The sequence below is a fragment of the Coturnix japonica genome, chromosome Z (assembly GCF_054131305.1).
Source record: "Coturnix japonica strain WE chromosome Z, WE-NBRP24, whole genome shotgun sequence".
NCBI lineage: Eukaryota > Metazoa > Chordata > Aves > Galliformes > Phasianidae > Coturnix > Coturnix japonica.
This window is the reverse complement of record NC_140702.1, coordinates 58461978-58488561: the sequence shown is the minus strand read 5'-3', so window position 1 is coordinate 58488561 and position 26584 is coordinate 58461978. Positions and strand designations below refer to the sequence as shown.

Genomic DNA, 26584 nt, shown 5'->3' with positions numbered 1-26584 from the left:
GGGTGGAATGTTACGGAGGCACAAATAAGACCATGGATGCCTTCATCTCTCCTTGGCACTCCCTGACAGAATTCTGTTTTTAAGTCCAAGGCAAATATACACACAGTACATAACTACTCATCCCATATAGCTCATCCCCACCTCCTACAGCCTAAAGCATACTTTCATGCCTGTGATACCAACTCTAAATTTACTTTCATCATTTAAAGACTGTAACTCATCAGATTACTTCCAGCTTACATCACTTTTTCAACAGTCTGATTCTACAAACAATACTCTTAAACAATTAAGACACTATTACATAAAAACACCACCACCAATCTGGGTCCCTCGCTAGAAAAGTAGAACAGGCAATAAGAGGGGGGAACAAGTTACCTCTGCTGAAAGAGTCCCTCTATATATAATAGTTCATTTTCTTGATTTCTTAGGCTTATAAGCTTAAATGCAAAAGATTACCAGCAGCAAACAACCAGTTCTATACACAATATCCTGTACTACTAGCATGTAGTACATGCTATGTACTACAATACCCTATGCAATTGTTAATACATACAGTTAACCAAACTTACCATACAGGTACGTGAGTTTTCTCCAATGAATGAATCTCTTAGCACCTGAGTAAGTTTACTTGCTCTGAATGGCGTATGAGGTTTATTTCGGCCTAAGGCTCTAATGCACTCCTGAAAAAACAAAGAGGTTTCAACATATTTAACCGGTGCTAAGAAAAACACATAATAAAAATGCAATTCAAAAAATATCAGATAATACATGTCATAGTAATTTGCCATTCTCTAAGATATCATTAAAGTTTACCATTTAAGTTTTGATTCAAGGATTGTTAGAATTTTTACCCCCCTGCAAGTTCAGTAGAGAGGGAGAAACCTAAAACAAACCTAGGAACCTAAAGAATTTCATGAATATCATCCAAAACTTCTACATATACTCTATCCAACAACAACAATTTCAGTCTTGCTGTTAAGCCTCAAGGCTAACAACCATATCTGACTACCGGCTATAAAAGCCTGAATGACCTAGAGCCTCCACCAGCAGAAGTCTGGATGGTGATGCCTTAACTTTTCTCAATTAAAAGCGATAGCCATGATTCTGACTCTGCTGTTGACTTTCTTTACAGGTCAGATGAAAACAGCACGACACAATATGAAATCTTCCAAAGGCCACATGCATAGTAACTTCATACTAAGCTAGTCAAACTTGGAAGGTACGTCAAAACATATATCATTTTCTGCTTTAAAATATTTCAAGTTGTTGAATTGCTTTGAATGTTACTACTATATTTATATAAGGAAAAAACAGATCAGATAGTAACAAATGTATATGCTGAATTACTGGTACAGCAACTTACAAGCGAATTAAGCTACTATAATTTATTACAGGGGTTTTCATTAAGCTTATTATTGGGAGAAAAACAAAACAAAACAAAACTGCATTGTCTCCTTAATTACATAAGAACTATAGGACTCCCCCACCTTTTAAACTTAAGTAAGTAATTAATATTTATATAAATACATTTTTTCTTTTCATCATAGCTCAGAAAACCAAATAAATGGCAACACTACTTCCATGTAGAGACATTACAGAAATAACCTATTGTATCAACATCTGAACATGCTAAGACTGGATCATCACACGTGTGAATAGCAAATCTTGGATCAGCACCAAAGTTTACTCTTCAGAACATAACAGCTTAATACGAACTTGAAAATAACTTCAAGGGTGTTGAAAATGAGTGGCACAAACTGTGCAACGTTTTTTGAGACAGCTGAAAAATGGAAAATTATATCAACGTGAAACAGTTATATCTTATTGTACCGCTGTTAAGACTTCTGCAAGACCATCACTTATTTTTTATTTTCCCTTCTGTGCATACACTAGATTTCAATCACCGGTACAGCACCAGCATAGTTTTTCACAATAATTAAACAGACAAATTGTATGAAAATTAACTATGTTGTATGGTTATGCTCACTAGAGTTGTGTGCTTATTTTATGAATTTCTTAAGTAAAAAGAAAACAAAACAACTTTATTCGATCACGTGTGGGAAAAAAAGAAAAAAGAAAGAAAAAAAAGAGTGATAAAATCAACACAGTGCTGCCTGCATTATTTATTTTGATACTACATCAAAAAAGGCCACAGTTTAGGAGTTGCTGCTTCCACTTTTTCAACATGCCACACAGTTCTGTAATGACATACTATACTTCTGTCTTTTGTAAAATTTGTTTAGAAGCAGGAAAAAAAGAATATTTAGATTGAATCCCTTCAGAACACTGCAAAGCACTAGGAAAAAACATATTTGAACATTAAAGCAACATTTATTGATGAGTTCTGGATTAATGTGTGAAAGTCTGTAATTGCATCACATAATTTTCTATGGAGAGTAGTCAAAACCAGGTCTCACTGATAAAGAATTAACTCAATCCATTTGTTAGTTCTTTCGGGATAAACTGCTGTTGTGGTGTTTCCTCCTCAGTGAATTATTAACAGCAGTGAACAAGCAACATTTTATGCTTTTATTTTAAAAATATACATATACACACAGACACACAACATACCGAGACAAGCAGAAATATTTCCAGTTAGTATTTCAGAACTTAAGTGGCAAAGCAAGCTAACTCTCCTCACATCTTCCGTTTTAGACATACATTGGAAAAGTCTTCAAAATTCAAAGTAGTTTTGTTTGCTTGTTTCTGTTTTAAACTACATGAATAGTGATTGTACAATTTTCTGCAATGTTTCTACTTGGTAATGACCAGGTGTTCCTCCAGGCATTCAGAGGAAAAACAATCAATGCATTATTTTACCTGTCACAACAGTAGACAATGTATACAAGCAAAGCCTGAAAAAACACTTGTTTTAATGGACATTGCTATTTTAAGTAGAAAGGTTCCATCTATTCAAATGCAATGGAAACATTTCAGTTACCTTGAGTGCTAAAAGGCTCTTGTTAATTTCAGCTCCTTCCAGACGCGTCTGTCTGTCTGCACTGGAAGTATCAGCGCCTCTTTCGTTTCCAGCCAAATCTATCAAGGAAAATTTACCATGCAATTTCCCTTTCCTTCGGAGAATAATCTGAAACACGGCATGGCTTCGAGATGAGTGTGCATTTGCAGATGTCTGACCAGATGTCCTTTGAATAAAAAGAGATAAGAGAGGAACATACAAGGATGTGAAGGACCACACATGTTAAACATATACGTAATACATGTATGAGGGTTGTTCTGAAAGTAATGCCTCCTGCTTTATTCTGTTGGCCCATAACATCAGGGTGGATGTCTGATGTATGGCAGTAGAGGCTGAACCTTCCACCATTATTCCATTAGATTTTGTTGCCATGTGACAGACAGCAGCAGTCTGACAAAATGCCATCCAATACGAAGTGCAGATGAAGCAAAGATGCATCATCAAAATCCTCTATGTGGGAAAAAAAGGTTGACATGCACTGACTCTTGCTGAACATTGCTGGAGATCAGACAGTGGATGCGAGCACAATCAGATGGTTAGAGGCATGTTTCACCAGTGGCAACAGCAGCATGAAAGACAAGCCACGTTCCAGATGGCCATGAAGATTTTTGAGCACATCCTGTAGGCTCTTGTTCACCACTGGCAAAAAACGCAAAACTAGTGGTGGTGATTATGCTGGGAAACTGTTTTTGTAGCTGAGAATTTGCTCTATCAAATAGCACTTATTGGGCTCTCTTTATCTGATGTAGTTTCCATGGAAATACGTAAGAGGTGTTACTTTCAGAATAACCTACATGCTTTCAATGCAGAGTCCTGTTTCTTCTTACCTACACTGGTAACATATCTAACATGCTGACAGACACTAGAGATAATCCTAATAATGTGGAGTACATGGTAGTTACAGCTCTCTTTCCAGCTTTAAAGAAAAAGTGAAGATTTTTAGTATGTTACCATCACGTTAAAAGTAAGCATAAATGCATTATTTATTCCAGCCAACAAGAGAGATTACATGTAAAACTGCCGATGGCATTCCTTATCTGATCAAGCAGCAGTCCATGCGAAAGACTGATTTTAAAAAATATGAAGTTACATTTTAACAAAGAATAAAATTTTATGCTTAACCTCTGTCACTACACATAAAGGCTTTTTAAAACTGAAGAATCTGGCAGCATTCCAGATGTCAAACAATGTGAATTTAAGTCAGTCAGTTAGTTACATAAATGCAAACAGTTCACATACTGTAGAAAAGTCTGCTCTTCTGTGTCCCTAAGAAGCAGGGAAACTCTATCTTTACATAAAAGGCAGGTAGACTTACTCCTTGAAGCCAATATTTTCAGAAAACCCACTGCTTATCAAAAAGCCATCACTTGGCAAAGACAGAAAATAACACAAGGTGTTCTAATTCATTAATTTACAATGAAAAATTGGTGGAAGCTATGGGAGATACCTGCAGCTGTTTCCTATTTCAATAAGCTTGAGAACATCTTCAACACATTTGACTTCTCGTTCCTGTAATCCCACCACTTGGACTTGCTGTTTACCATCTTCTAAGACCCTTAGTTTTGTCTTCCTGTTCAGCAAGTCAAAAACCTTGTGGAAAGGGGGAGAAAAATAGAACAGTGGGAGAGGAATTAATTTAAAAGAGAATGGTTTCAAACCCTATAGCAAAATGTTTGGAAGAGAAGTGTAAACAATTATTTGAAATCAAGCATTCAGAAGGTAAAATCCCAATAATTACATAACAATCTCACGATCTTGCTCTGAAAAGATACTTCCTTACCTTACCGCTGTAGATCTCAAAAAATGTTGCATATACTTGAAGTTCTAACTTCTTATAGTTTGGTTTCTTTAGCATTAAAAAGACATCTCGAGCTGCAAATATATTTCCAAAATAAACCAAAATTTAGTTACGCATTTTCATATGATACTCATTAATACATTATAGCCAGCATTTCTCATAATTTGAGAATAAAGCACATAGGATAAGTTAACCAAGTTTAAGTCATTCCAGTTTATACTGCCAGATTGCAATGGAAAACGCTGAAGGCCCCAGGTAGTAAACTCAATCATAATCTTTATTTTATTTTTTAAACACTCTATTTACCAAATACACAGATCCTAATGTTTGTACAAAAGACTGTAGAAAATATAAGACAACACAATGATTTCAACTTGCTTGTAAAAAGCCAACAGACCATAAAGTCTCACCTGCAAGTGCATATATTCCTTTTGAACAATCTTGGTTCTTTCCTGAAAAGTCACCACCCATAGTCTATATTAAATAAAAAATAAGAAAAAACAAACACCAAAATAAACATGATTACAGTCACAGAACTGTAACTTATATCTCTGTTATTTACAGAATTTAGTGCAATGCACTGTACATGCTGATACGTAGAAGAAATACTTACATGGGTTTTTCCACTGCCTGTTTGCCCATATGCAAAACAAGTGGCCATTCCCCTTTCAAATATGGTCTCAACTAATGGTCGAGCTGTAAACCTAGATTGCCAAAAACAAAACACAAACAAAGAAACAAAATAATGAGTACATAAGAAACAGAAATACTTTAAGATTCCACTACCACAGGGACAACATAAACATTAAGCCAAGAAGCTACAAAACTGGTTCTGTACCTCGAGAGGCCAAATAATATTTCCAAATTAATTCCTCAACTAAAGAGACTAACAGACTTCTAACACATTAAAATACCCTTAATATAAAAGCTAAAGAGCATCTCCTATTTATTCTACAACACTGTTATCGTTCTTTAAACCCTCAGGCAAAAATTCAGTTTTGTGGCTTTAGACGTCAAAAACACTTCAAATACAACTTACACAAAAATACTAAAAAAAAAAGAGTAGAAGATTTCTCCCTGACAAACTGAAAAATGTTTTTCAGTGTAGAAATAAAGTAATTTTAGCACACCAAAGAAAACTGGAGCAACCACATTACTTCTTCGCACTGTGGGAAGGCACTATGATATCTTGCTCTTAAATTATGATAGAGACGTAGAAGCAAGCTATTCTTCAAGTAATAATCAGCACCATGACATCTAAAGCAGAAGAAAAAAGCTTGTCCTAGAATCTAGGCCAGAGACATACGATTACACTACTAATACAAACACCTTCCAATATTTTCTCAAAGTAATATTATTACATAACTAATGAAAATTACCCAGAAGAAACTGCATACAAAAATACAGTGATGTTATATGCCAAAAATGTCTTTCACAACTGAAAACTCACAAAGATACATGACGAATAACAATAAGTATGGAAATCAAAGGAGTCTCCACACTGTGCTAATGCTACACTAAGATTTAAAACTAATATCCCAAAGAGGCTTGCCTTTTGGTACCTTCTCCTCCTATCAAAAATAAGACAAATTTTGATCTTCAACACCTTTCAACACATCTTCTGCTATGCATTTTCTCTCCTGCACCAGGATAACATTCTAACTTTTACTTCCTACCTCTTGGATTAAAAATAAGCACTAAAACTTCTCCTTAAGGTAATGTGAAGCACTCTCCAAACATTCAGAAAGTTATCTTCACAAACGCCTTTTTAATATTAATATTCCTCACGAAAAGCTTCACAATATTTAAACTGCATACCAAAATTAGTACCTACCATGCCAACAAATCTTGCTTACTACTATATCTAATCCATTAACTGAATAGTACAATGCAAATAGCAACTTCTGATAAGGTTTTTCAAAGCATTCTGTGCATTGTTCTGTGCCAACTGGGGAACTAAAACAGAAGACCATATGAAAAAAGGAGATCCAAATACCTTGGGGCTGTATACACGTTTGTCTTTGTTGTTGTTTTTAAATCAGAAAGCTATGACATTTTCAGCAAGAGGAATTAAATCCCAAAGAATTTCTTCCAACAGACAAACCAACTCGGAATTCTCAGCAGTATAAAAAAATCTAGCAGTGTTCCTTATTTTTTCTTCACCCTCATCTGATTTGTTTCTGTAAGTTAATTCTCATACATTCTACAGCTAGGTATGTGGGGCTGGTGCTGCACTTTTGTTCCAAGTTCCTGTAGCAATGACCCATGTCTCAGGTGCGGCACACATACCAATTAATAAGAAAACAGTGCTTTGACAGATGGGTAGCAATGAAGTTGTTCAAAAGATTCACTGGCTGAAAAGGCAGACAATGTAGGCTAGAGTTTTGCACGGTTGGGCTTGGAGAAGGACTGAGAACAGAAGCAAGGTCAACAGAAATGGAGATGACACTGGAGATGAAAACTCCAGCATAAGCAGAACTATATGCTAAGTACATAGGTAGAAGAACAGAAGTTGGAATAAAGAGAATAGGGGTCAAGGGCTAAAGTAAGCCCACAGTTACTGACATAGTAAATAAATGAGAAAAAAAGATTCACAAAAGAAGCATACAGACATACCTGTAAACCATTTCATTTGGAGCCGTTTCGTCAAAGGCATAGTCAAAACGAAAAGTTTGGTTTTCTAGGTACCTCGTTAAATCCACCTTTTGTTTTGGCTCATGTACCATCACAACATCTTTGCTAGGAATTGTTATTACATCAAGGTCTTTCATTAAAGTTTCTACAAAATAAGTGAAAAGCAAGTTTTTAACTACTAGCATTTTTTTTATTCACAGTGTTTACAGTCGTTTTGTAAATCTCAGGTAACACAGCTAAGTAACAACAGTACAAATGACTGTTACATAGATAGCAAACTGCTAAGTAGGGTTTCATTTTGGAAATCTAATCATCCTACCAGTAGAGAGAAATTCGTAAGAATTGTTACAAAGTTGATAAGGAAAATAAAAAGCATCAGTCATAGTCTGTAATGTACTCTATAATAATGTTTTCTACAGATTTGTGTTCTTTCACCAAGGCTTATTTACTCTTCTGCGGTTTACTGCCATACGCTATGAGTTTTTATAAGTAACCTCTCTGGAGAAGCCGGACACCGCAGCTACTAATTGGACTGTCTGACATACAGAAAAGAAATGAGCATCTTTGAAAGAACAACCTTTATTTTTACATTTTGCCATTTCATTTTCCCTAAATCCAAATGTTAACAGTAAGTAAACATATTAAACATAATAAAAAGCATGTTACAGTAAATTATCTTGTAACCAGAAACCAAAAATGCTAATGATGCTTTCTATCACTGGGAATGAACAAAAGCCCTTTAAGTGCAACTTCAATAGAGAGTTCCCAGGTTGTAATTACTAAGCAGCACTACAATTTACGTCTAATTGTTGTAGGAAGTAAGAGTCAGCAAAATATAGAGAACCTAGTGGTCCGTGATATGCACAAAAATCAAGATCCTTTGTACACAGTCAGGATCACTAATGTGTCCTACTTGCAATTCTACATAAAATTTCTTCAGGAACGTAGTTCAAACATCAGATGTAGCTTTGCACAGTCAGATTGAAATCTTTTAATCAGTTACCACATTGTACATCAGTTAACCAACAGTAGAATGGTTGCCACCTTGTGATATTTCCCACCAATACAAGAAAGTATTTGAGTAATAATAAAATCAAAATTTCAACTGCACTGCAATAACATAAAACACAATTATTCTGCAGAAATCACAGACAAGAAATAAAGAACACCAGTAAAAACAAATATAAAAAGGTCAATTATTTACAGAAACAGTTTTTCCACTCAAGCAGTCAAAAGCTGTTACTTCCTCAAGAACTGTTTGCAATTAGACATTTAGCTCCTCCCAGCTCTAACAACCTGCATTCCTTGGTGATGAAAATTTGGAATACTGTCTATGAAACCCACAATACATTTATCAATTGCAAATATACCTCACTAAAATAAATTATCAATCTGAAGACTTGCTTCCTGCAAAGTCAATTCACAAGATGATTTGCACTGTGAATACCTGAAGACTACAGTGATAGTTCTGCCTGTGTGAGGCTAAGAGAGTGACTGGCAGACCCAATTTGAACACCTTACAGAATTTCAAAATACAGAACATTGCAAGGGAAAAGTAGTATCTTTGACATGTACTTAATGAAACAAGGATACAAACTTTTTTTTCCTCTATTCAGTGGATTGTACTCTAATATCTTTAAATTTTTTCTTATCCTTCTATTTAAAAACATGGCATAAGAAATACTGCTTCTTAAGAACTCTCAGAAACAGAATATATGTTTTCAGCAGATTGTACCTTGGGAGCACTGGATTACCTCTCTGGCTCCTCCTTTGCATAATTATCTCATTAATGGCTTTTTTTTTCTTTTTTCTTTTTTTTTTTTAAAAAAGCTTATTCTTAAAAACATAACTTTAATGCCAACTCCCCTTTTGCTTTGCTGCCCACCTTCCTAAAATCTCCTCAGCAATGTTTTAATAGCATATAATCACTTATACCTAAGGTATGCAACTTATACCATTTCCAATCCAACTTCCGAATCCTAAATTGCTCCTCATAATGACCTGCTGAAATTTACTATAAATTCATTTTGCTCAACCTCTGTGCAGATGAAAGGCGATGGTGTGCATTGAATATCTTTATTATATACTTTATGAAAAATAGTTTCAACTAAACAGTTTTTAGAATGAATAACTCCTTTCAGATCAATAAAATCAGCATACGTTTTCACTTTGCTATATAGTTCTCCTCTGTGCCTCTGGAAGCGATGGCTCCAGATAATCCTCAAAGTATAGTTCTGACAGTACAAAAACACTAAATATATGCCACACTGTTTCAAACTGAGAGTGGTGCTCTTTAAATCCTTTAGCTAAAGGAAGAGAGAAAGAATGAAACATCTCTCAAGATGAAAATCTGCTTAAATTACTGCTGAATTTAGATGAGTTCCAATCCAGAAACATCTGTGATTCTTAATTTCCTACTGACAGTGAAGAACTTGATGGGAACACTGGGATTTAACTGAAATTCTAAACAGTTTTGCGAATTTTGACTACAGCCTAATGAGCCAGAAGTAAGAAATAAGTTGTAATACTCCACATATGTAACTATAAATACATCACTATAGATTAATTACAGTACTTAAAACCAGTTGTTCAATAGCATTTCATATACCTCAGAACATTTGCTCAGACCTGAGCTGTACTTACAGGAGATGTGAATCTCCAGTTTATCTGCAATCCATTTGTTCTACTAGAACGTCTTGGATACCCTTGGGCGGACAACATATCATGGAACATCAATACTAGGCACCACCTGAATAATTCCCTCAATGTTTTATTAAAACGGAAAAAGAATACACATATAAAAATGGGCAAATAAACCTTTCACTGAGTAGCTCATTGATGAAGAGATAACTTAAGGGGTAACCTGTGGGAATACAAGAAAAGCTGTTCAGAGAAGCAGCTGTGGAGCAAGATAAACAGCATGAGAACCAAGGACACCTCTGCAAGGAGAAGAAGAGTCTCACAGCTCTGATTGGATACGTGCCTGCATGGACAGTTGAAAAGTGTTTTGTAGAATGCTTTGTTGACATGTAAAGGTGTTTGGGAAAGTTGTAAGGGCGGATGGGAAAGTTAGAAAATAACAACTTGTGAAGGTATGTAAGGGATGTGAGAACTTGTAATAAATGATTTGGATTGTTCACATCTGAGTCTGTGCCTCAAACGCTGCAGAAACTTAAAAGAAAGATGATCCCAATACGATGAAAGGATGCTCAAGAAACTAAAGCAGAATTAATTTCCAGACCAACTAAAGACACCACAGAAGACCATGCAAAAATAAATAAATAAAAAATAATAATTTAAAAAAATCAATTTCTGTGACTGCACTCTCAGCCCATACAATGGTGGCAGTTAAATTACTTTTGTCCCTCTGTTTCTCTAGGTTATGATAAATCTATGAATTGTCTGGGTCCCTCAAACATTTTTTTGAGTGTAACAGTTTCATTTTCATTATTTTACATCTCTTAACTACAAAGGACACTACAATCAGAAGAAGCTTTTCAGAGAAAGGACTCTGCAAAATCTTGGAAGGTCATACCTTTTCTATTGAGTGGTCGTTTTCGCACACAAACGCATATCCTGTGTTCATCAATCTATAAAGGAGAGAATCTCTCAGTGAACTTTATCTAAGTTCAGTTACAGGTTATTTTACCTTTGTTTATGAAATAATTAACCAATTTTTAAATGAAAAGACATTTCAATGACTGTGAGTCATAAACAGCAAAAGCTAACTGTATCTGCAAGAAACTAAAAGGGTGAACCATGCATTAAAAACAACCAAATCACTTGCAGAAAGTGACGTGATGCTGTAGGGTACCTGGTACACACTGCAAAAACAGCAAGCGAATTCAGCTACAATAGCTTGGATAAACCATTCATGGCAATTATTACAATCTCTGACTTTGATCACAGATCACAAAACTCTCAAAACTCTGATAATGCAGTTTAAATACAAATCAAAGGCTTTCATCAGCTTGAAAGAAAAAAAACCAAATATCATCAAATATTTCAGTTATATACAAAACAATCAAAAACCTTCACATTCAGTGAGGTTCACCTGCGAACTTAAGGGGCATTGTGGGCACATCCCCAGGAAAACACAGAAAAAACAAATACATGCTATAAAGAGTACTAATAAGTACTGAGCTACTTATTTTTCATGTTTACAGGCAAAAGTACATTCGTATACTGAAAATATTAAAAACACACAGAAAAAAAATATAAAAGAACAAAACAATTCCACATTGCCTGGATACTAACAGGATCAGCAGTTGTCAGTGGTCTATAATCCAGATTTCCCCTGAAATCTCTTATCATACACATAATTTCATAGTTGGGGTTTGTAGCATCAACATCCTATGGAAGTAAACAAGAGAATTTCTTACATTTTTTCCCAAAGTTGACAAGTTTCAATACTTTCTGTATTTAATTATAAAGAAAAATACACATTAACTTATATAGCTAGTTTACTGAACATAAAAGAAAATAACTTATATTATTTCTATTAATTTAGTATTTAGAGTCAACACTTCTTAATCCGAGACATAAGACAATTCAGCAAACAAGTGAGTAGACTATCAGCCATGTTATTATGCTTCACAAAACAATGTAGTACTCTGGCTGCTTCAAACAGATCTGAGTAGGTTAAAGTTTGGTCCTGAGTTAACTCCTACAGTGATTTGATGCATTGTCAGCTCTTCCAATGTTCCTGGATGCTCCAAGAAGTAAAAGCAATCCCAAGGTTACACAATATGATACATCCAGATAAACACACCCTCCCATCCCTAAACCTGGAACCATGAGTAGTACAGCAAAAAGACATGCAAGAATTTGTGCATGGAGCCTAAGATTTGTTCAGCCAGAGCATCTAAGCTGAGAAGGGTGCAGAATTCCTTACATAGCCCTTCCTGTCAATTTTTACAGTTTCAGGACACTCTATTGATGCCATACTCAGCTAGTTCTGGACCACATACTTTACTGAGCTTTACATGTCTCACCACACATAAGTGAAGTAGCAGAGGCACTTTCAGAAAGCACTGCACTGGGGTTAACAAGATGAAATAGAGCCAACTAATGTCTATGCATCTGTGAAACAGTTGATCCACATCCTACACAAAACTATGCTCTGGTAATCAGAAGTTGACTCTGTTTTTATGTTCTTAACCCTAACTACAGTGAACTTAAAACCACTCAGAGTAAACCTATATAAACTGTACTACAGCTTAAATATTTCCTGCTATAATTCTGAAATGGCTATTACATATTCCAGAAAAAAAGCAAATATTCTTCTAACTCTGCTTAAAAATCATGCCCACTAGAAGACAGTGGTTACCTAATTATCACTGAATTATCCCTGTACTTCACAACAGAATGCACAAAGCAGAAAGCACCAGAAAGCGCAGATACTGACAGGCCAACAAGACAACTAGATCTTCCTCATCCAGAAGTCAAAGACTTCAGCAGAACAGCGTCCTCACAGAAATAATGAAGAGAATTTCAGATTTAGTGCCATGTCAAAGAATTAAGTTACAAAATAAAAATTATTTATTCCTCACATATAGAGACATAGTGTAAGAGGCCATGCTTTTTACATTACTGTCTCAAAGTTTGCTGAAATGGACAAGTTCAGGCAAGTCCTGGCCAAGGTTCCAGGACTGCCTTTGTCTGAGACACACAGGAACCAAGGTTCGAGAAATCCCTTTGTTTAGGAGATGGACAAGTCCGGGAGCAACGAAAGGGAGATAAGATACTGATCAATGGCCCTTAAGTGGTCTTTTGTGTAGGCCTATCTCAAGGAAGATGGCCATCTCTGAGGACTGATGGATGGCCCTTAAGTGGTCTTTCTCTCGTGTTGGCTCATCTCAAGGAAGATTGACATCTCTGAGGAAATCACAGGACTCTGACCCGAGCCACATAGTTATGTTTTGTATTTGTTTAAGCAAATGAAAACTAGAAAACACGAATTCAACATCAGTCCTTTTAGTTCAGCTTAGAAACATTATTAAAGCATGAAGCAAATTAGGTGAATTATTTACTCAGTGGTGGTACTTCTGTCACCAGCAGATCAGTGCTGCTCTTTAGAGAGACTGACACATACTCACAAGCCTGCCAACAATATTACACTACTACTATTGTTGAAGCCTTAACACTACTGTGACGGAAAGTAATTTTTTATTAGATCTTTTTCCTCACAGGATTAGCAACTTCATCTGTTTCACACAAGTTTCTAAAAAATTTGCTCCCAAGCTGCATGCACGATGCAAAGCTAAGCAATAAAGTCATAGACAAGTTCAAAGAAGTTAAATAAAAATTAATTGTTCGAACTTGAGACTCAATACTTATCCAACAAAGCATCAGAGATCATAAAGAATGATGAACTGTAACACTGAAACATCCCAAGCCACAAGCTTGGGATGATTTTTGTCAACAGACATAGGTATCATTAGCATCTGATTTTGAAATAACATATGGAAAGGTAAGTAACTGCACACAATTATTTGTGTAGGAAGAAAAAGAGTGGGAAACCTGTCTAAATAGCAATTTATCAGAGCAATGCAAATATGCACCAAAAAGATGTATCAAATTTGTACATAGGAGAAAAAAAAATTTCAGGATTATCACAGCTCATAAAAATTATGGAAGAATGGGGGAAAAAAAAGTACAATGTAGGCTAAAAATACTCACCTGAGCTCTTTTTTCTCTAAGTTCTTGCTGCTGTAACCTCCTTTTTTCACGTTTCTCTTGCAATTTTTCAACCTCTTTTACACAATTAGATTTTCTACGTGCTTGGAGAAAATGATATAATTTAAAATATTTTCAGTGTGTTGCAAGAGTTTAGTAATTGCATTTCAATTACATCAATTAATCAGTACATGCTTATTTACATCTACTACCTTTTCAATTAAATCAGTGTTAGTACAAGATAATTGCAGCAATTCAGTGCCTAAAATTTACCGAATAAATGAATGGAAATGGGATAGTAATTGAAAAAAAAAAAAATAAGGAAAGTGATCCTTAGAAAACATTTGGACAGGTACATGTGATCTCTTGGTTTGAATGAAAAAAGTGCTGAAACAAATGTAAAAAAAAAAAAAAATTAAAACAAAAAACCCCACATGTTCATGATGCAAAGACAAAAGATAACAGAAGATAAAATAAAAATAAATTCCAACTGCGGCAAAATTGAACAATAGTTTAGCCACTGTACTCTGAAAAAGCTTCATAAGGAAGGCTACAGACTGTTTGTCCTTTATGAACAGCAACATAATCCAAGAGAATCTACATGTAATGTCCAGGATGAAAGAATCCTTGAGATACGGTTTACATACAAGGGGGTCCAAATTCCTTTTTTGCAGCTTGAACTGGAGATATATCTGAAACAGTACCATTCTGTTGTGAGGAAGATGACTGTTCAGGAAGCTGAGTGGGCCGCGCACGTGCAGAACCAGCCACTGCAAAAGAAAAGAACAAAGCTGATCCACTAAATAAAAATATATCAATCCAATTTTGAAATATTTTATTACGATAAAACAAGACCTCTTTTGAGGTACAGTTTACTGAGAACTGGAGGGAAGTGAGATATACATACACATGGAAAGTTCATTATTAAAGGCAGTCAGAATGCAGATTTTTTTTTTTTAATATCCTAATACATACAGAATCATAGAATCATTAAGATGGAAAAAATCCTTCCAGATCACCTAGTCCAACTATTCACCAATATTACCCCCTAACCCATGTCCCTCAGTTCCATATCTATGCACTTATTTAATTCTTCTAGGGAAGGTGATGTGTAACTATTTTGCCACATTTCTATAATAATCAAAGAGATGTAAAGCTGACCATTTGATTCACCTTTATCTTTCAATCATTTTTTCTCCCCTCTGCTTGCACCCATGCTTTTCTGAGTTTCTACAACACACCAACACAACAAATTATGAAGTACCTATGCTGCTTGTGCAAATTATTAAATACTCTATTACAGAACCAGCGCAACATACATAAAATGAAGAATATATGTGGAGATACATGGTCCTTTCATGATGCAATTTTATTTATATTGCAAGAAAATGGGCCCATAGTTTCACATTCTTAAGAAATTTAAAAATAGTCTCACCTCACTGAACCTACAGTATCTGAAGGAGTAAAGGGATAGAAGTGAAAGGCACCCAAGTGCAGCTCCATTTACTTGTGGAAGAAATAAACTTTTTTGAGACCTAGTTGAAAGGGGTACGTCTACCTAAATTTCTGCATTGATTCCATATGTGATAAGAATGCTCCTTTCTAAAGACACAGTGTTATCTCTTCCCAGTGAATGTAGTGTGAGTAGTGAGCTTGCAAGCCTCTCCAGTAGAGTTGAATATTTTGTTTGTTGAAATGGTGCTTCAAGTGCTTCTGCTTCATCTCGGCAGTTTCTCGTACATGCTAGTAATGAGCTCTCCCAGAAGAGCATGAAATTGAAGGTAACAGTTTTAATTAATAGCTTAGAGATGACATTCCAAAAGCCAACATATTGTAAAATACAGAGAAAACTGTGAAAACAGATTCATAAGGAACAAACAAAAACTCCCAGATCACTTCCAAATATGATAGATCTACTTTACACCATGAATTTATTCCACCAAAAACACAGTATGCCAAGAGAAGTTTAATTACAAAACCAAAGAACTAATCCTTTGGTACACTGCAAATAGTAAGACGCAGAGTACCTACTGAAATACAAGTTGCAGAGTTATGTACCATGTCTTCTGTTTTGTCATATAATGAATTAGAAACACAGAACTACCAAAGAATTTTAGAAAAGCTCCAAGTTAAAATATTTCCACATTCTTTGTTTCCTTGAAATGGAAAGATACGATATTTACCTCTATTATCCCTGGCAGGGACATCATTCTTAGCAGGTACCAGAGTCCGTCGAACCTATAAAGACAGAAATCTCTGACATTTGATCACCTCATAATTTAAAACATAAACTAAAGCTTCACACCTAGGCTTCCAGCATAACATCAGCAATACAGCACAGAGAGGTGATTATTGTCTAATCCATCTCTGAAGAGCCTACAATTGAGACTGCTTGAACTATACAAACTGTTCCAAAACAATCTCCTTTTGTATATTTTCTCCTTGAGATGTATCTAGCTATAAGTATTAGTTCCTAACACTCTCACTGCCAAATGGGTTCTCAGAAAACCTCTTTCAGCACAGGAAAAAACTGAACATATTTAACAAGTAGATCCACAGACAGAAGTCAAATGTAAAAATTCAAACATAACAACAAGTTAATGAGTTCTGTAATACAGTATGAACAGATCTTACCAACCTTAACAATTTTGTTTACTTTGGCTGATGGAGTAGGTAGTGGCTGTATCTCTTGGTTGGGTTCAATATCTTCATCGGGTGCAAGATCTGGATTAAGTGAAAATATGCTCTCCAGATCAATCTATGTAAAATAAATTTAAAAAAAAAAAATGTGAGTTCCTATTTTTTTGTTTTGTATGTTTCCACCAAACTGGTGAGGTGTATTTATTTCTAAGATGCTTCTTCAAATCTCACTCTAAACAGGCTAAGCAGGTTGAAAACTTCCAGAAAGGAACAACAAAATATAACTGAGACACAGAAAGTCATATTTTCTTAAAGCATGAAGAAGTCTGAAAAATTACTGCCAAAAATAAGTTACGTAAATAAACAACATAGCAGTTCAGTTCCTCCATAAAGCAAGCAAATGCAATTCTCCCACTTCTCTACTTCTCTAATTTTTTCTAATTTTCTACTTCTCCCACTATTTTCCTGTCTGAGCTGCAAGTCATTCTCAAAAATATCTAATTTTTCTACTTGCAAAAAGGGGTTAACAATGTCAGCCTTTGTAGCTGGGTTCAAAATCAATAAATAGCACAACTTGGAAGCTATGACACTGAGATCAGGAAGTGAAATTTAATACAACAGTAGACAATGTTTGCCCAAAAGCTCCCATTCAAAACAGTCCATAGCCAAAGCATGATTGAATATATGAAGTTTTGTATTTTATCTTCCTTTCCACTGCAAATTCCAAAGCAACATTCATGGAGACTACACATTTTTTAAAAACAGCAAAGCTCTAAAATAATTAAGTTTACCTCTTTGCCCTTAGTATCTCCATTTTCAATCCACTCAACAGTTACACTTTCGTTATCTTCATTCAGAGATGTTACCATAGCTTGATGAATTCGGCCTAGAAAAGAAAGACATGATCACTTACGATCACGTGAAAAAAAAAACAAAACTAAATTTATTTGAATCCCTGCATGCTGAGAGGCAGGAAGAAGAGGGTTAAAACAGTAGGGGGAAAAAGTAAAAAAGATTGCTGGTCACACATTGAAAGTTGGCTTAGATACAATCTACTAGAGAATGGGACAATGAAAAAATTCTAGGAGCAGAAAACAATGATGAGTGAACAAAATGCTGTTTGAAAGCCACACCACTTAAAATCTTTTTTTTTTTCTGTAAGTTTTATTAAGATTTCCAACAACACAGCAGAGAATTTACTGTGTTTCACTTCACAAAAGCTTTATGCCTCCTTTCTAGGCTGATAAAACATTAAAAGTCCTGACGCAGCAGTAAATTGCCCTAAGATTATATTCTGACATCCATCCAATCAGCCTGTAATTCAGCTAAAATTAAGTTGCTTGTAACAATAGAAATCCTCATTTTATAAACTGGTAATGTGCCGCCACTATAACTTACACAGTGAAAAGATCTCAAACCAGTAAGACCCCATAAAGAAGAATAAAACCAGTAAGCTTTCAATTGATAAAGATTTTCCTTGTTAAGCACGTAAGTATATTTTTTTAAACTAACTTCTGTCATATTTTATCCTTTCTTGTAGACACAGTAGCAAGGAGCAATTGCAAAAGCAGTGGAGCCATGCACGGACACAAAAGGATCAAGAACCAAGTGTCACATTGATTTCACATCCACACTTTGCCCTAAAAACACCAAGAACAGAGCTTACTAAAGAACTAAAGTCCATTGCAACCACTCTTTTAATTCCTTCCTTCAACAAGCCACTGCACAAAAAAGCAATCCCTTCTTCTGCTGAATTGAGGAGGAAATGCAAATGATAGAGTAAAATACAAATTCCAAATAATATCACTCCCCAAAAGAAAAGAAGAATAAATGTGAAGCTCTTAAAGTTATACACACCCAGCAAGATGCATCTTAAACCTGCCATGAATTCCCTCAAAACTGTTAAATTATTTATGGCTTACAGCCTATGCACCCCGACATCTGGTGAACACTACTAGGTCACATTCAGCTTGGTTGAAGACCATACATCTACACAGCCTCCCAGTCAATTAACCAACACCAACAGCAGCTTGGCAACTTTCACAAAAACACACCGCCCACGTTCTCACACTGCAGCAATTTATGTGCATCCACAGTTCCAACATCATGCCTGCCTGTCACAGCCAAATGATGGTTTTAGTGACCCACTGTCTGGACCCACTCATAAGCCTGCCTCCAGATGCCAAAGAACCATGTGTCACACCCAAAACAAGCCAAGCTTCCACTGTTAGATATGAAATCCACCTTGGCCCTTAACTATCTGTCACTGCTTAGGTCTCCTCCACTACACATATTCTTTGTAAACTGACCATTAATGACTTGGACAGATGTACTGTTTACTGGATAAAGAACTGGTTGGGAAGCCAGCCTCAAAGAGCCTTAGTGAACAGAGTTAAAGCCAGTGGGCAGCTGGCCACCAGGTGTTTCCTAGGGCTCAATATTAGGTCCAATTCTGTTTAATATTTTTATCAATGACTCAAAGATGGACTGAGTGAACCCTCAGTAAGTCCGCAGACAACACCAAGATGGGCAGAAGATCTCATGTGCTGGAGTGAAGGAAGGAGCTGATTAGGCGGCGCACCCAGCTATATGGCATTCAACTAGGCTAAAAGCCAGGCATGACGCATGGGTCCCAACAGCCCAATGCAGTGATACAGGCTTGGGAAGACCAGTTTGAAAGTAGCCCAGCAGAAATCAATCTGGGGATGACAGTAGACAGCAAGCTAAATGCAAACCAGCTGAGTGCCAAGGAAGCCAAGAGGGCAATGGTTTCCTAGACTGCATCAGAAATTGTATGGCCGGCAGGTCTAGGGAAGTGGTTGTCCCTCTGTACTCAGCCTGGTGTGACAGAACACACCAGAAGTGCTGTAGCCAGTTTTGGGCCCCTCTCTACAAATAGGATATGGAGGTGCTGGAACTCACTCAGAGAAAAGCAACAAGGCTGCTCAAAGAACTGGAAAACAAAGCCTAGGAGTGGCACCTTAGGGAACTGGGGCTGTCTTGTCTGGAGGAAAGGAGGGAGACCTCATTGCTCTCTACAGCCATGAGAAACAAGGCTGCAGTGGGGTGAGTACCAACTGGTAGGAAAGAAATTTCTTTTCTGAAGTGAAAAGTAGTATCATACAAGGAAGTTGTCTCAAGTTGCAACAAAGGAGGCTGAGGTTGGATATTGTGAAGATCTTCCTCATAGAAAGGGTGGCCAAGCACTGGAACAGGCTCCTTAGGAGAGCAGCAGAGCCCTCATCCCTGGAGATAGTTAAGAGACCTCTAGACATGGCACTAATGACACATTTTACTGATGGGACCTCATGGGTCAGGTTAACAGCTGAAGGTCTTTGTCAACTTAAAACAGTTCTTTAGTTCTCCTTTACTAAAACTCCCAGCCCCTGAATCCACTCATGTTTTCTCCTCCACATATTGCTTCGAAGTTATGGTTTAGCTATCTCAGTCATAATTTGGTAGTCTTTCAAAGTAAATTTTTTATAGACACCAAGCCTTTTAGGGATCACTGAGGGAAAGGAAGAAAAAACCTTAAATAGTATCTCAAGTTATCTCACCTAATAGCACAAGTAACAGATGTATGTTTTTAGCACTTCTTTTGTTGTAAAGGCTGCCTAATCATTCACATCCAGGTAAACCTAGGCAAAAAAGAAATACTGCGAGTGTCAGGAAGGTACCAGCATATCTGTGCAGTCTGATGTAGCATTCAGAGGGATGGACTGAATACAACTCAGACAAAAGCAAAACAAATGCAGGGATGCGTGCAGCAGCTGGCACTCCAGGCAGCAGTGCTTTCACATTTGCAGCACTTACCTCACAGTGAATGTTACATTACATAACCACTTCTAAACTCTGCACTTGTACTTGCTCCAAGCATACGCATAAGATTCAATTCTCCACTTAAGGATGTTGAGTAGTAATATAGTTTAAAAAAAAAAAAAAAGAAAAGAAAAAAAAAACCTTCCCCCATTGGTTCCTTTCCTCTAGTGCTTGCTATTTTTTGTCTGTGAACCACACACACACACGTATATACACACATATTTATTTACTGAATAAGCACTGCTGTTTGTGCTTCTTGAGCAGCACTCCCATGCACACTGAAGGCAAGGTCTGGATTCTTACATTGCAACAGTGGTGCTTAAGTTGCTCACAGAGAAGTAAATGGTAATACACACACTGCCATGTTTACACCATGCTTATTCAACACAACAAGCAATATGCATGAAGAGCAGTTTTCACTTTCCTCTGTGCACATCAGCATGGATTTTGAGAAAGCAGGCACATGAACAGGAACCACAGCTTGCCACACACTGACATTCCTCCTTTTTCCTACACCAAACAATGCTGTGCAAGTACATCCTGCCCTCAGGATCATATCCTAATTCTGCTGGAGACCATGCAGAAGTAGATTCACTCAGCAAAGAACTCCTGCACTTCTTTGTAAATGCTCTTTGGATGAACACTTGTGTACAAATTTTCTTTTTGCAACATCCTCAGTACACTGGTCTGTTAATTTTTCTGCAGCTAGTAAAAATCCTTAGTGGCTTAATTTTCTGCAAGAATACTTTGTTGCAGAACTGTTTTAATGAGTTATCTGATTTGTTAGCAAAGTAGAAATACAGCCCACTTTTTTTTCCCCGTAGTGCTGCCACTTCTGCTGTTGCTACAAACAGCTTGCTCTGACTGCAAGGACACAAAACCTTTTCATCAGCAAAGGAAACAGCAAGACCTAACAGGTTTAAATAAATGTAATTCTCTGTCTTAAGGCATGGCCCACTGTCAAAGGAAAACTGACGTGAAAAAGATATAAGGTTAGTGAAACATATAAAATACTCTAATATTCATTAAAATACTCTAATATTCATTATCACTGGGTTGTATAAATTTTGTTCACAGATGAAACTTGTGACAACATTAATCACATAGACATCACATTGCCTGTTCTCTCTTTTATTATTTTTGGTACAGAATAAGTGATAATGAAAATATTTTTTGGAGGTTTAATCTTTGCCATCACAAGTGAAAAGAGATCAAAGTAGGCTGATGAATAGAAAATACTAAATCCTCTCACAAACACTATAAGCCAACATGCCATAACAAAAGAATCACAATAAGTCTTCCATCTCTATGCCAGACTTCATCCACCCTCTAGCCAAGACAGTCAGGATTGAACTAAAAAAAAAACCAAAACGTTAACAAAAATAAAAGTTATGTCCAACTTCCAAATATTCTTGGCTTAAACAGAAAATGTATGTACTACAATGTTTAAGCTGGCGATGTACCCAATTTGTTCCTTGAGATTCTTAATATGTTATTAAAAGTTTACATGTTACTGAACCGCCAGAAAGCACATTTACATCTTTACAATTGCCTCTTGCTCTCTGCAAACAGTATTCCATTATATTTTTCTAGTACACAGCTGAATACAGCAGCTGTGAAATTCAGGAATGCAAGCAACCAATTAGGCTGGCATAAACCTCGCCTAGCATATAAAGCAAGACCAAGCTGCAAATGCTAAAAGCATAGGAGCCAAATCAATCTGCAAAGTGTGGCCGACAACAACATCTTCCATTTTTGGTTTATTTTCTACAGCTGATATGAACATATGAAATGTGAACATGTTCATGCAAACATGAATTCATGTTACAATAAACTAAAAAGCACATGATTAGAGGAAGTCTATCTTCACAGACTTCTCAAAAATGAAAGAAGCAAGCACAAAGGTGATACACTGATTCTTCACTTGATTTCCAGTGCTACACATGTGTTTAGCAGTTCATGACTTAGATAGCTATACACTCCTCACCGGGTAAAAACTGGCTGGATGGCCAGGCCATCCAGAGTAGTGGTGTACTGAGTTAAATCCAGCTGGGAATCGGTCATCACTGGTGTTCCTCACGAGATAGTACTGGGCCAACAGGCTGCTCAGGGATGTGGTGGAGTCCACCGTACCCAGAAGTGTTCAAGAAAAAGTCAGCTGTGGCACTGAGGGACATGGTTTAATGGGCATGATGGTGATGGGTTGACAGCTGGATGAGATAGTCCTAGACATCTTCTCCGAATCTTAATGATTCTATGATTAGAATTCACATCATAGACAGAACACTTCTGTGGGACACAGTTACTGCTACTGAATTCAAAACCATAAGTTACTTGAAAAGTAACTTTAAAAGTTACTTTTTGTAAAGTGCTATTTGTATAAATAAGTATACCAGCTATTGTTTTGTAGCAAATACCAAGCTATATTTAGATCCCTACCTCTGTGAGAAAACTCAGCATTTTCCATCTGCAAAACTTCCTGAAACTGCCACAACTCTGAAGCAGTGATCAATTAAAACACTAAATTCATTTCCTTTTCATACTCCTGCTACTTTTTAGAAACTCAAGTTACCAGCTATAAACATGAGCTGGCATTTTCTAAATTACAGGCTGTGCTAAGACACTGGTCAGCACATAACTCAAACCGTTCTTTGCTCTCTCAAGTAACTCAAGAAATAAAGCTGGAGAAAGGCCACAGCCTTCCCCACCCTTCCAAATAATCAGGGTGAACTGGCCTAAAATGAAACTGCATTTGTACTTACGCAGAAGTTAAGAAAGCTTTAGAAATCTCAGAGACCTAAAAGTTACAACTAAGTACACACTCTCAATCAGGCTATAGAAAGGAAAACTTCATAATGATTTCTAGAGATTTCTCATTCCTCCCTCCCAAAACAGAGTCAAGACTTTAAGCAGCCTACCACTATAGAACAATTATTTAAGATTTGTCAGCTCAAAACTGGGTAATTATTTTTAGCTTGCTGAGGCTATGGTCATGTCAAGGGATCCAATACTCTGCAAAGGAAACTCAGAGCTTATGTTACATCCTCTGTAGCTGCCACTTTATTGAAATACAAATGTGTTACATTAGCTTAGACACTGATCTGGTCAGCTAAGCAAAGTTTTTTTTAATGTGCATCAATAGTAAATGTTACTTCAGGGACTACTGCGGCCATTTGTGAAACAGCCATGATTTTCCTAATCATGTTCGTAAAGGACTAACATGGTGTTACCGCACTTACAGGTATCTGGACATGTTTTACTGACAATCTCTGCCATTTGATACTCAAAAATTAAAACTGCCAAAAACAGTCCTTTTTAAAAAGCATATACATCCCAAGTAATATATATATTATATAAATACTGTGTTCACTGTATGTTTAGACTTGATGTTACTTATCAAGAAGCAGTGTACACAGCATTACTGTAGTCCAAAAAGCTCTCACTTGTGCTGTGGGCTCCAACGCAGACAATTTTGGTGGAAGGACTTTACTGCTCTTAGAGGGCTTTGAGAGGAAAAAGAAGTATTAATTCTTTGCCTAGCAATGCCTGTTGTAATCTTCCGGGAAAAATTCAAAGGAAAAATAGAATCTCAGTTGAGATCTCTCCAGTGATATCAACTGTGGCAGAGTACCTATTAGTTTGGTCAGTGCTTGTCAGGTCTCTCCCAGGACTAGATGGTCACTGATCTTACTAACAATTCCCAAACAAATGAGGGGGGGGAAGCAAGACCCCCAAAGCTCACATACCACTTAAGTTAAGCTTCAAAATACAAAGAACACAACAAAACACAAGCAACTTTTTGGTCCTCCTTGCATTCGAGATCAATAACTCCTTCCACTCCAACCAACTCAACTATAGTCCTACTTGCTCAGTCTAGCTGAGTTTGTTAATTTCTTTCACGTCCACACCTCCTCTACATGAACTTCCAAGAGCTGCATCCCCCAACTGCTGTCTCAGCTTTGTGTTACTCCAACAGTTCTTTCTTCTTCAATCATTTCATACTATAACTCACTATTGTTTTTTCTGCTTCTGTGATGATCTCCAATATTTCTGTTAACATTTAAAGCAAGTTTGTGGTTTCCCCAGTTAGCAAAATATTGTCTTTTTCACTCCTCTTAAATACAGGTCCAGATCAGGTGTGGAGTCAGCACTCATGTAGATTCATTTCAAAGCACATTATTTCACATTAGTGAGCTTCTCACATCCTGCTTTTATTTACTTGCAGAAGCTTTCATTGCCAGTGAAATCAATAGCTGTCATGACATTTGCTTCACAAAAGACTGAAAAAGGAAATCACTGTTGTAGGACTTGGAAGCTGCAGCTCCATATTGCTTCCATATGTGTCAGTGTCAGTAGGAGCCTAAAGACTTGTTCCTCACACTGCTTGATTCATAAAGAAGCATCACATCACAACAGCTAACAGATGCACTCTTATCTAGATATTTATCAGGCAGTTATTTCTACTGTACCATGCCAGTCAACCTATCACCCTTGAAAACAGCCAAGTTTACCATATAACTTAGCCACAAAAACAAAACGTGGAAGGAAGCACCAGCCCAATCATATCTAATGCATATTATCATAATTCCTATATAAAACACTTAAATAACATGAACACATTTCACTTTTACATTATCATGTTGTGTACCTACGCTGTTCATCCCAGAAAGTTGGACTAGCACTTCACTGTCAACATACATGAACATTTTTCTAGATTACATGTGGCCACAGTCATTTACTACTCTTTCTTCCCTAACTTGTACAAAGACACTTGTACTGGAATAGCATACAAGACACCTCTATTTGTTTCAATCCAAGTAACTCCTTTTTCAACACTGGCAACTGAGATGAGGTGCATCAGCCAACATACAACTCCACACTACAACACCCAATGCTAAGTTACAGCAATTCTGAAATGCCATTCACTTCTTTGCCACTTCACACTGGCAGCCCACAGTTGTTTGCTGATTAACTATATCCTGTCATGTACAGTTTGTGAACTCCTACTTTATAGTAAATGAATGTTTATTTTGTACCATTATGTTCCACCCCAGTTTATTTCGTATTTCATATTCTTCTCACATGACGTAAATCTCCATAGAGTTGATACTTTCATTCAAGCATAGTAATTAAGTTTTCCAATAACAATTGTACTTTTTGTATTATAACAACTACAATGGATGGAAATAAACCAGCAAGCCAGTTCCAGAACAGAACCTGGAAGGTACAGTGCTAAGTAGAAATCACTGGGTGCACCATCTTTCTTAAACACACCACAGCTTTTGTACTAAACTTCCATCTTGATCTGAATTGAAATGCTTGTAGAGGTATATCCCAGCTGCCTATGCTGACTTGCAGAATCAAACTCCATAACCACGAAGTAGTTATAAATGCCTGAAGACCCCAGACCTACTTAATTTTTTTATGGTAGTTCACTCTGACCTATACAAAAATAGAGAAAATGCGGCACTGTAGCCTCTCACCAAAATGCTTTTAGAAAATGAGCATATGCCAGTTGTCCTGGGATATTCAAGAAAAGATGGAAGTTTGATGCCTGCTAAAACGCAGAAGGGATCGCTCTTCAGGCAACTGCAGCCAAAATGATACGGTTCAGGTCTCTTCTCCCCTATTTGTCATAGTTCTGAGGAGCCAGAGAAGGGGTTACTTTTCTTTATAATACAGGCCTTCCAAAAACCTTAGTTAAAAACTTACATATTATCTTCCAGCCTGACTCAAATTACACTAAGCCTGAGGCCTTACCATTTAGAAAGACAGATTTTTGGGTAGTGAGATGCCACAACAATAGTGAGGAACTCTCAAAAACAAAACTGAATGCACAAAAAGGTGGCAGAGGAGCTTCAAAACAGAAGAAGGCATCAAGAGAAAAATCTAATTTCGGGGTACACAGCGCTGAAACCATTACTAGAAGTTACAACTCAAGTAAAAGATTCCTTAAGGTATCATTTAGCAGTTTTCTAAAATAACCAATTCAACATGTAGCTACAGTAACAGCAACAGCCAATAACACTGACCAC

At 36.6% G+C, this 26584-nt stretch overlaps 1 protein-coding gene across 8 annotated transcripts in view; it reads right to left on the bottom strand.

Moving 5' to 3' along the window:
• KIF2A (kinesin family member 2A) overlaps positions 1 to 26584 on the bottom strand; it is a 50241-nt gene that overhangs the window by 12883 nt on the left and 10774 nt on the right. For 2 of the 8 annotated variants that reach the window (XM_085528598.1, XM_085528603.1), the window contains exons 1-15: positions 20288 to 20363; positions 17522 to 17616; positions 16729 to 16848; positions 16274 to 16328; positions 14738 to 14860; positions 14094 to 14194; positions 11670 to 11765; positions 10948 to 11002; positions 7395 to 7557; positions 5392 to 5482; positions 5189 to 5252; positions 4761 to 4852; positions 4428 to 4570; positions 2942 to 3146; positions 570 to 680 (exon numbers count right to left, since the gene is read on the bottom strand). In XM_085528598.1, coding sequence (XP_085384724.1) covers positions 570 to 680; positions 2942 to 3146; positions 4428 to 4570; positions 4761 to 4852; positions 5189 to 5252; positions 5392 to 5482; positions 7395 to 7557; positions 10948 to 11002; positions 11670 to 11765; positions 14094 to 14194; positions 14738 to 14860; positions 16274 to 16328; positions 16729 to 16848; positions 17522 to 17599 — 1497 coding nt within the window. In that variant the 5' untranslated portion in view covers positions 17600 to 17616; positions 20288 to 20363. Of the gene's footprint in view, positions 1 to 569; positions 681 to 2941; positions 3147 to 4427; positions 4571 to 4760; positions 4853 to 5188; positions 5253 to 5391; positions 5483 to 7394; positions 7558 to 10947; positions 11003 to 11669; positions 11766 to 14093; positions 14195 to 14737; positions 14861 to 16273; positions 16329 to 16728; positions 16849 to 17521; positions 17617 to 20287; positions 20364 to 26584 lie in introns of those variants that run through there. The other 6 variants (XM_085528601.1, XM_085528604.1, XM_085528596.1 and 3 more) reach the window with 3 other exon arrangements.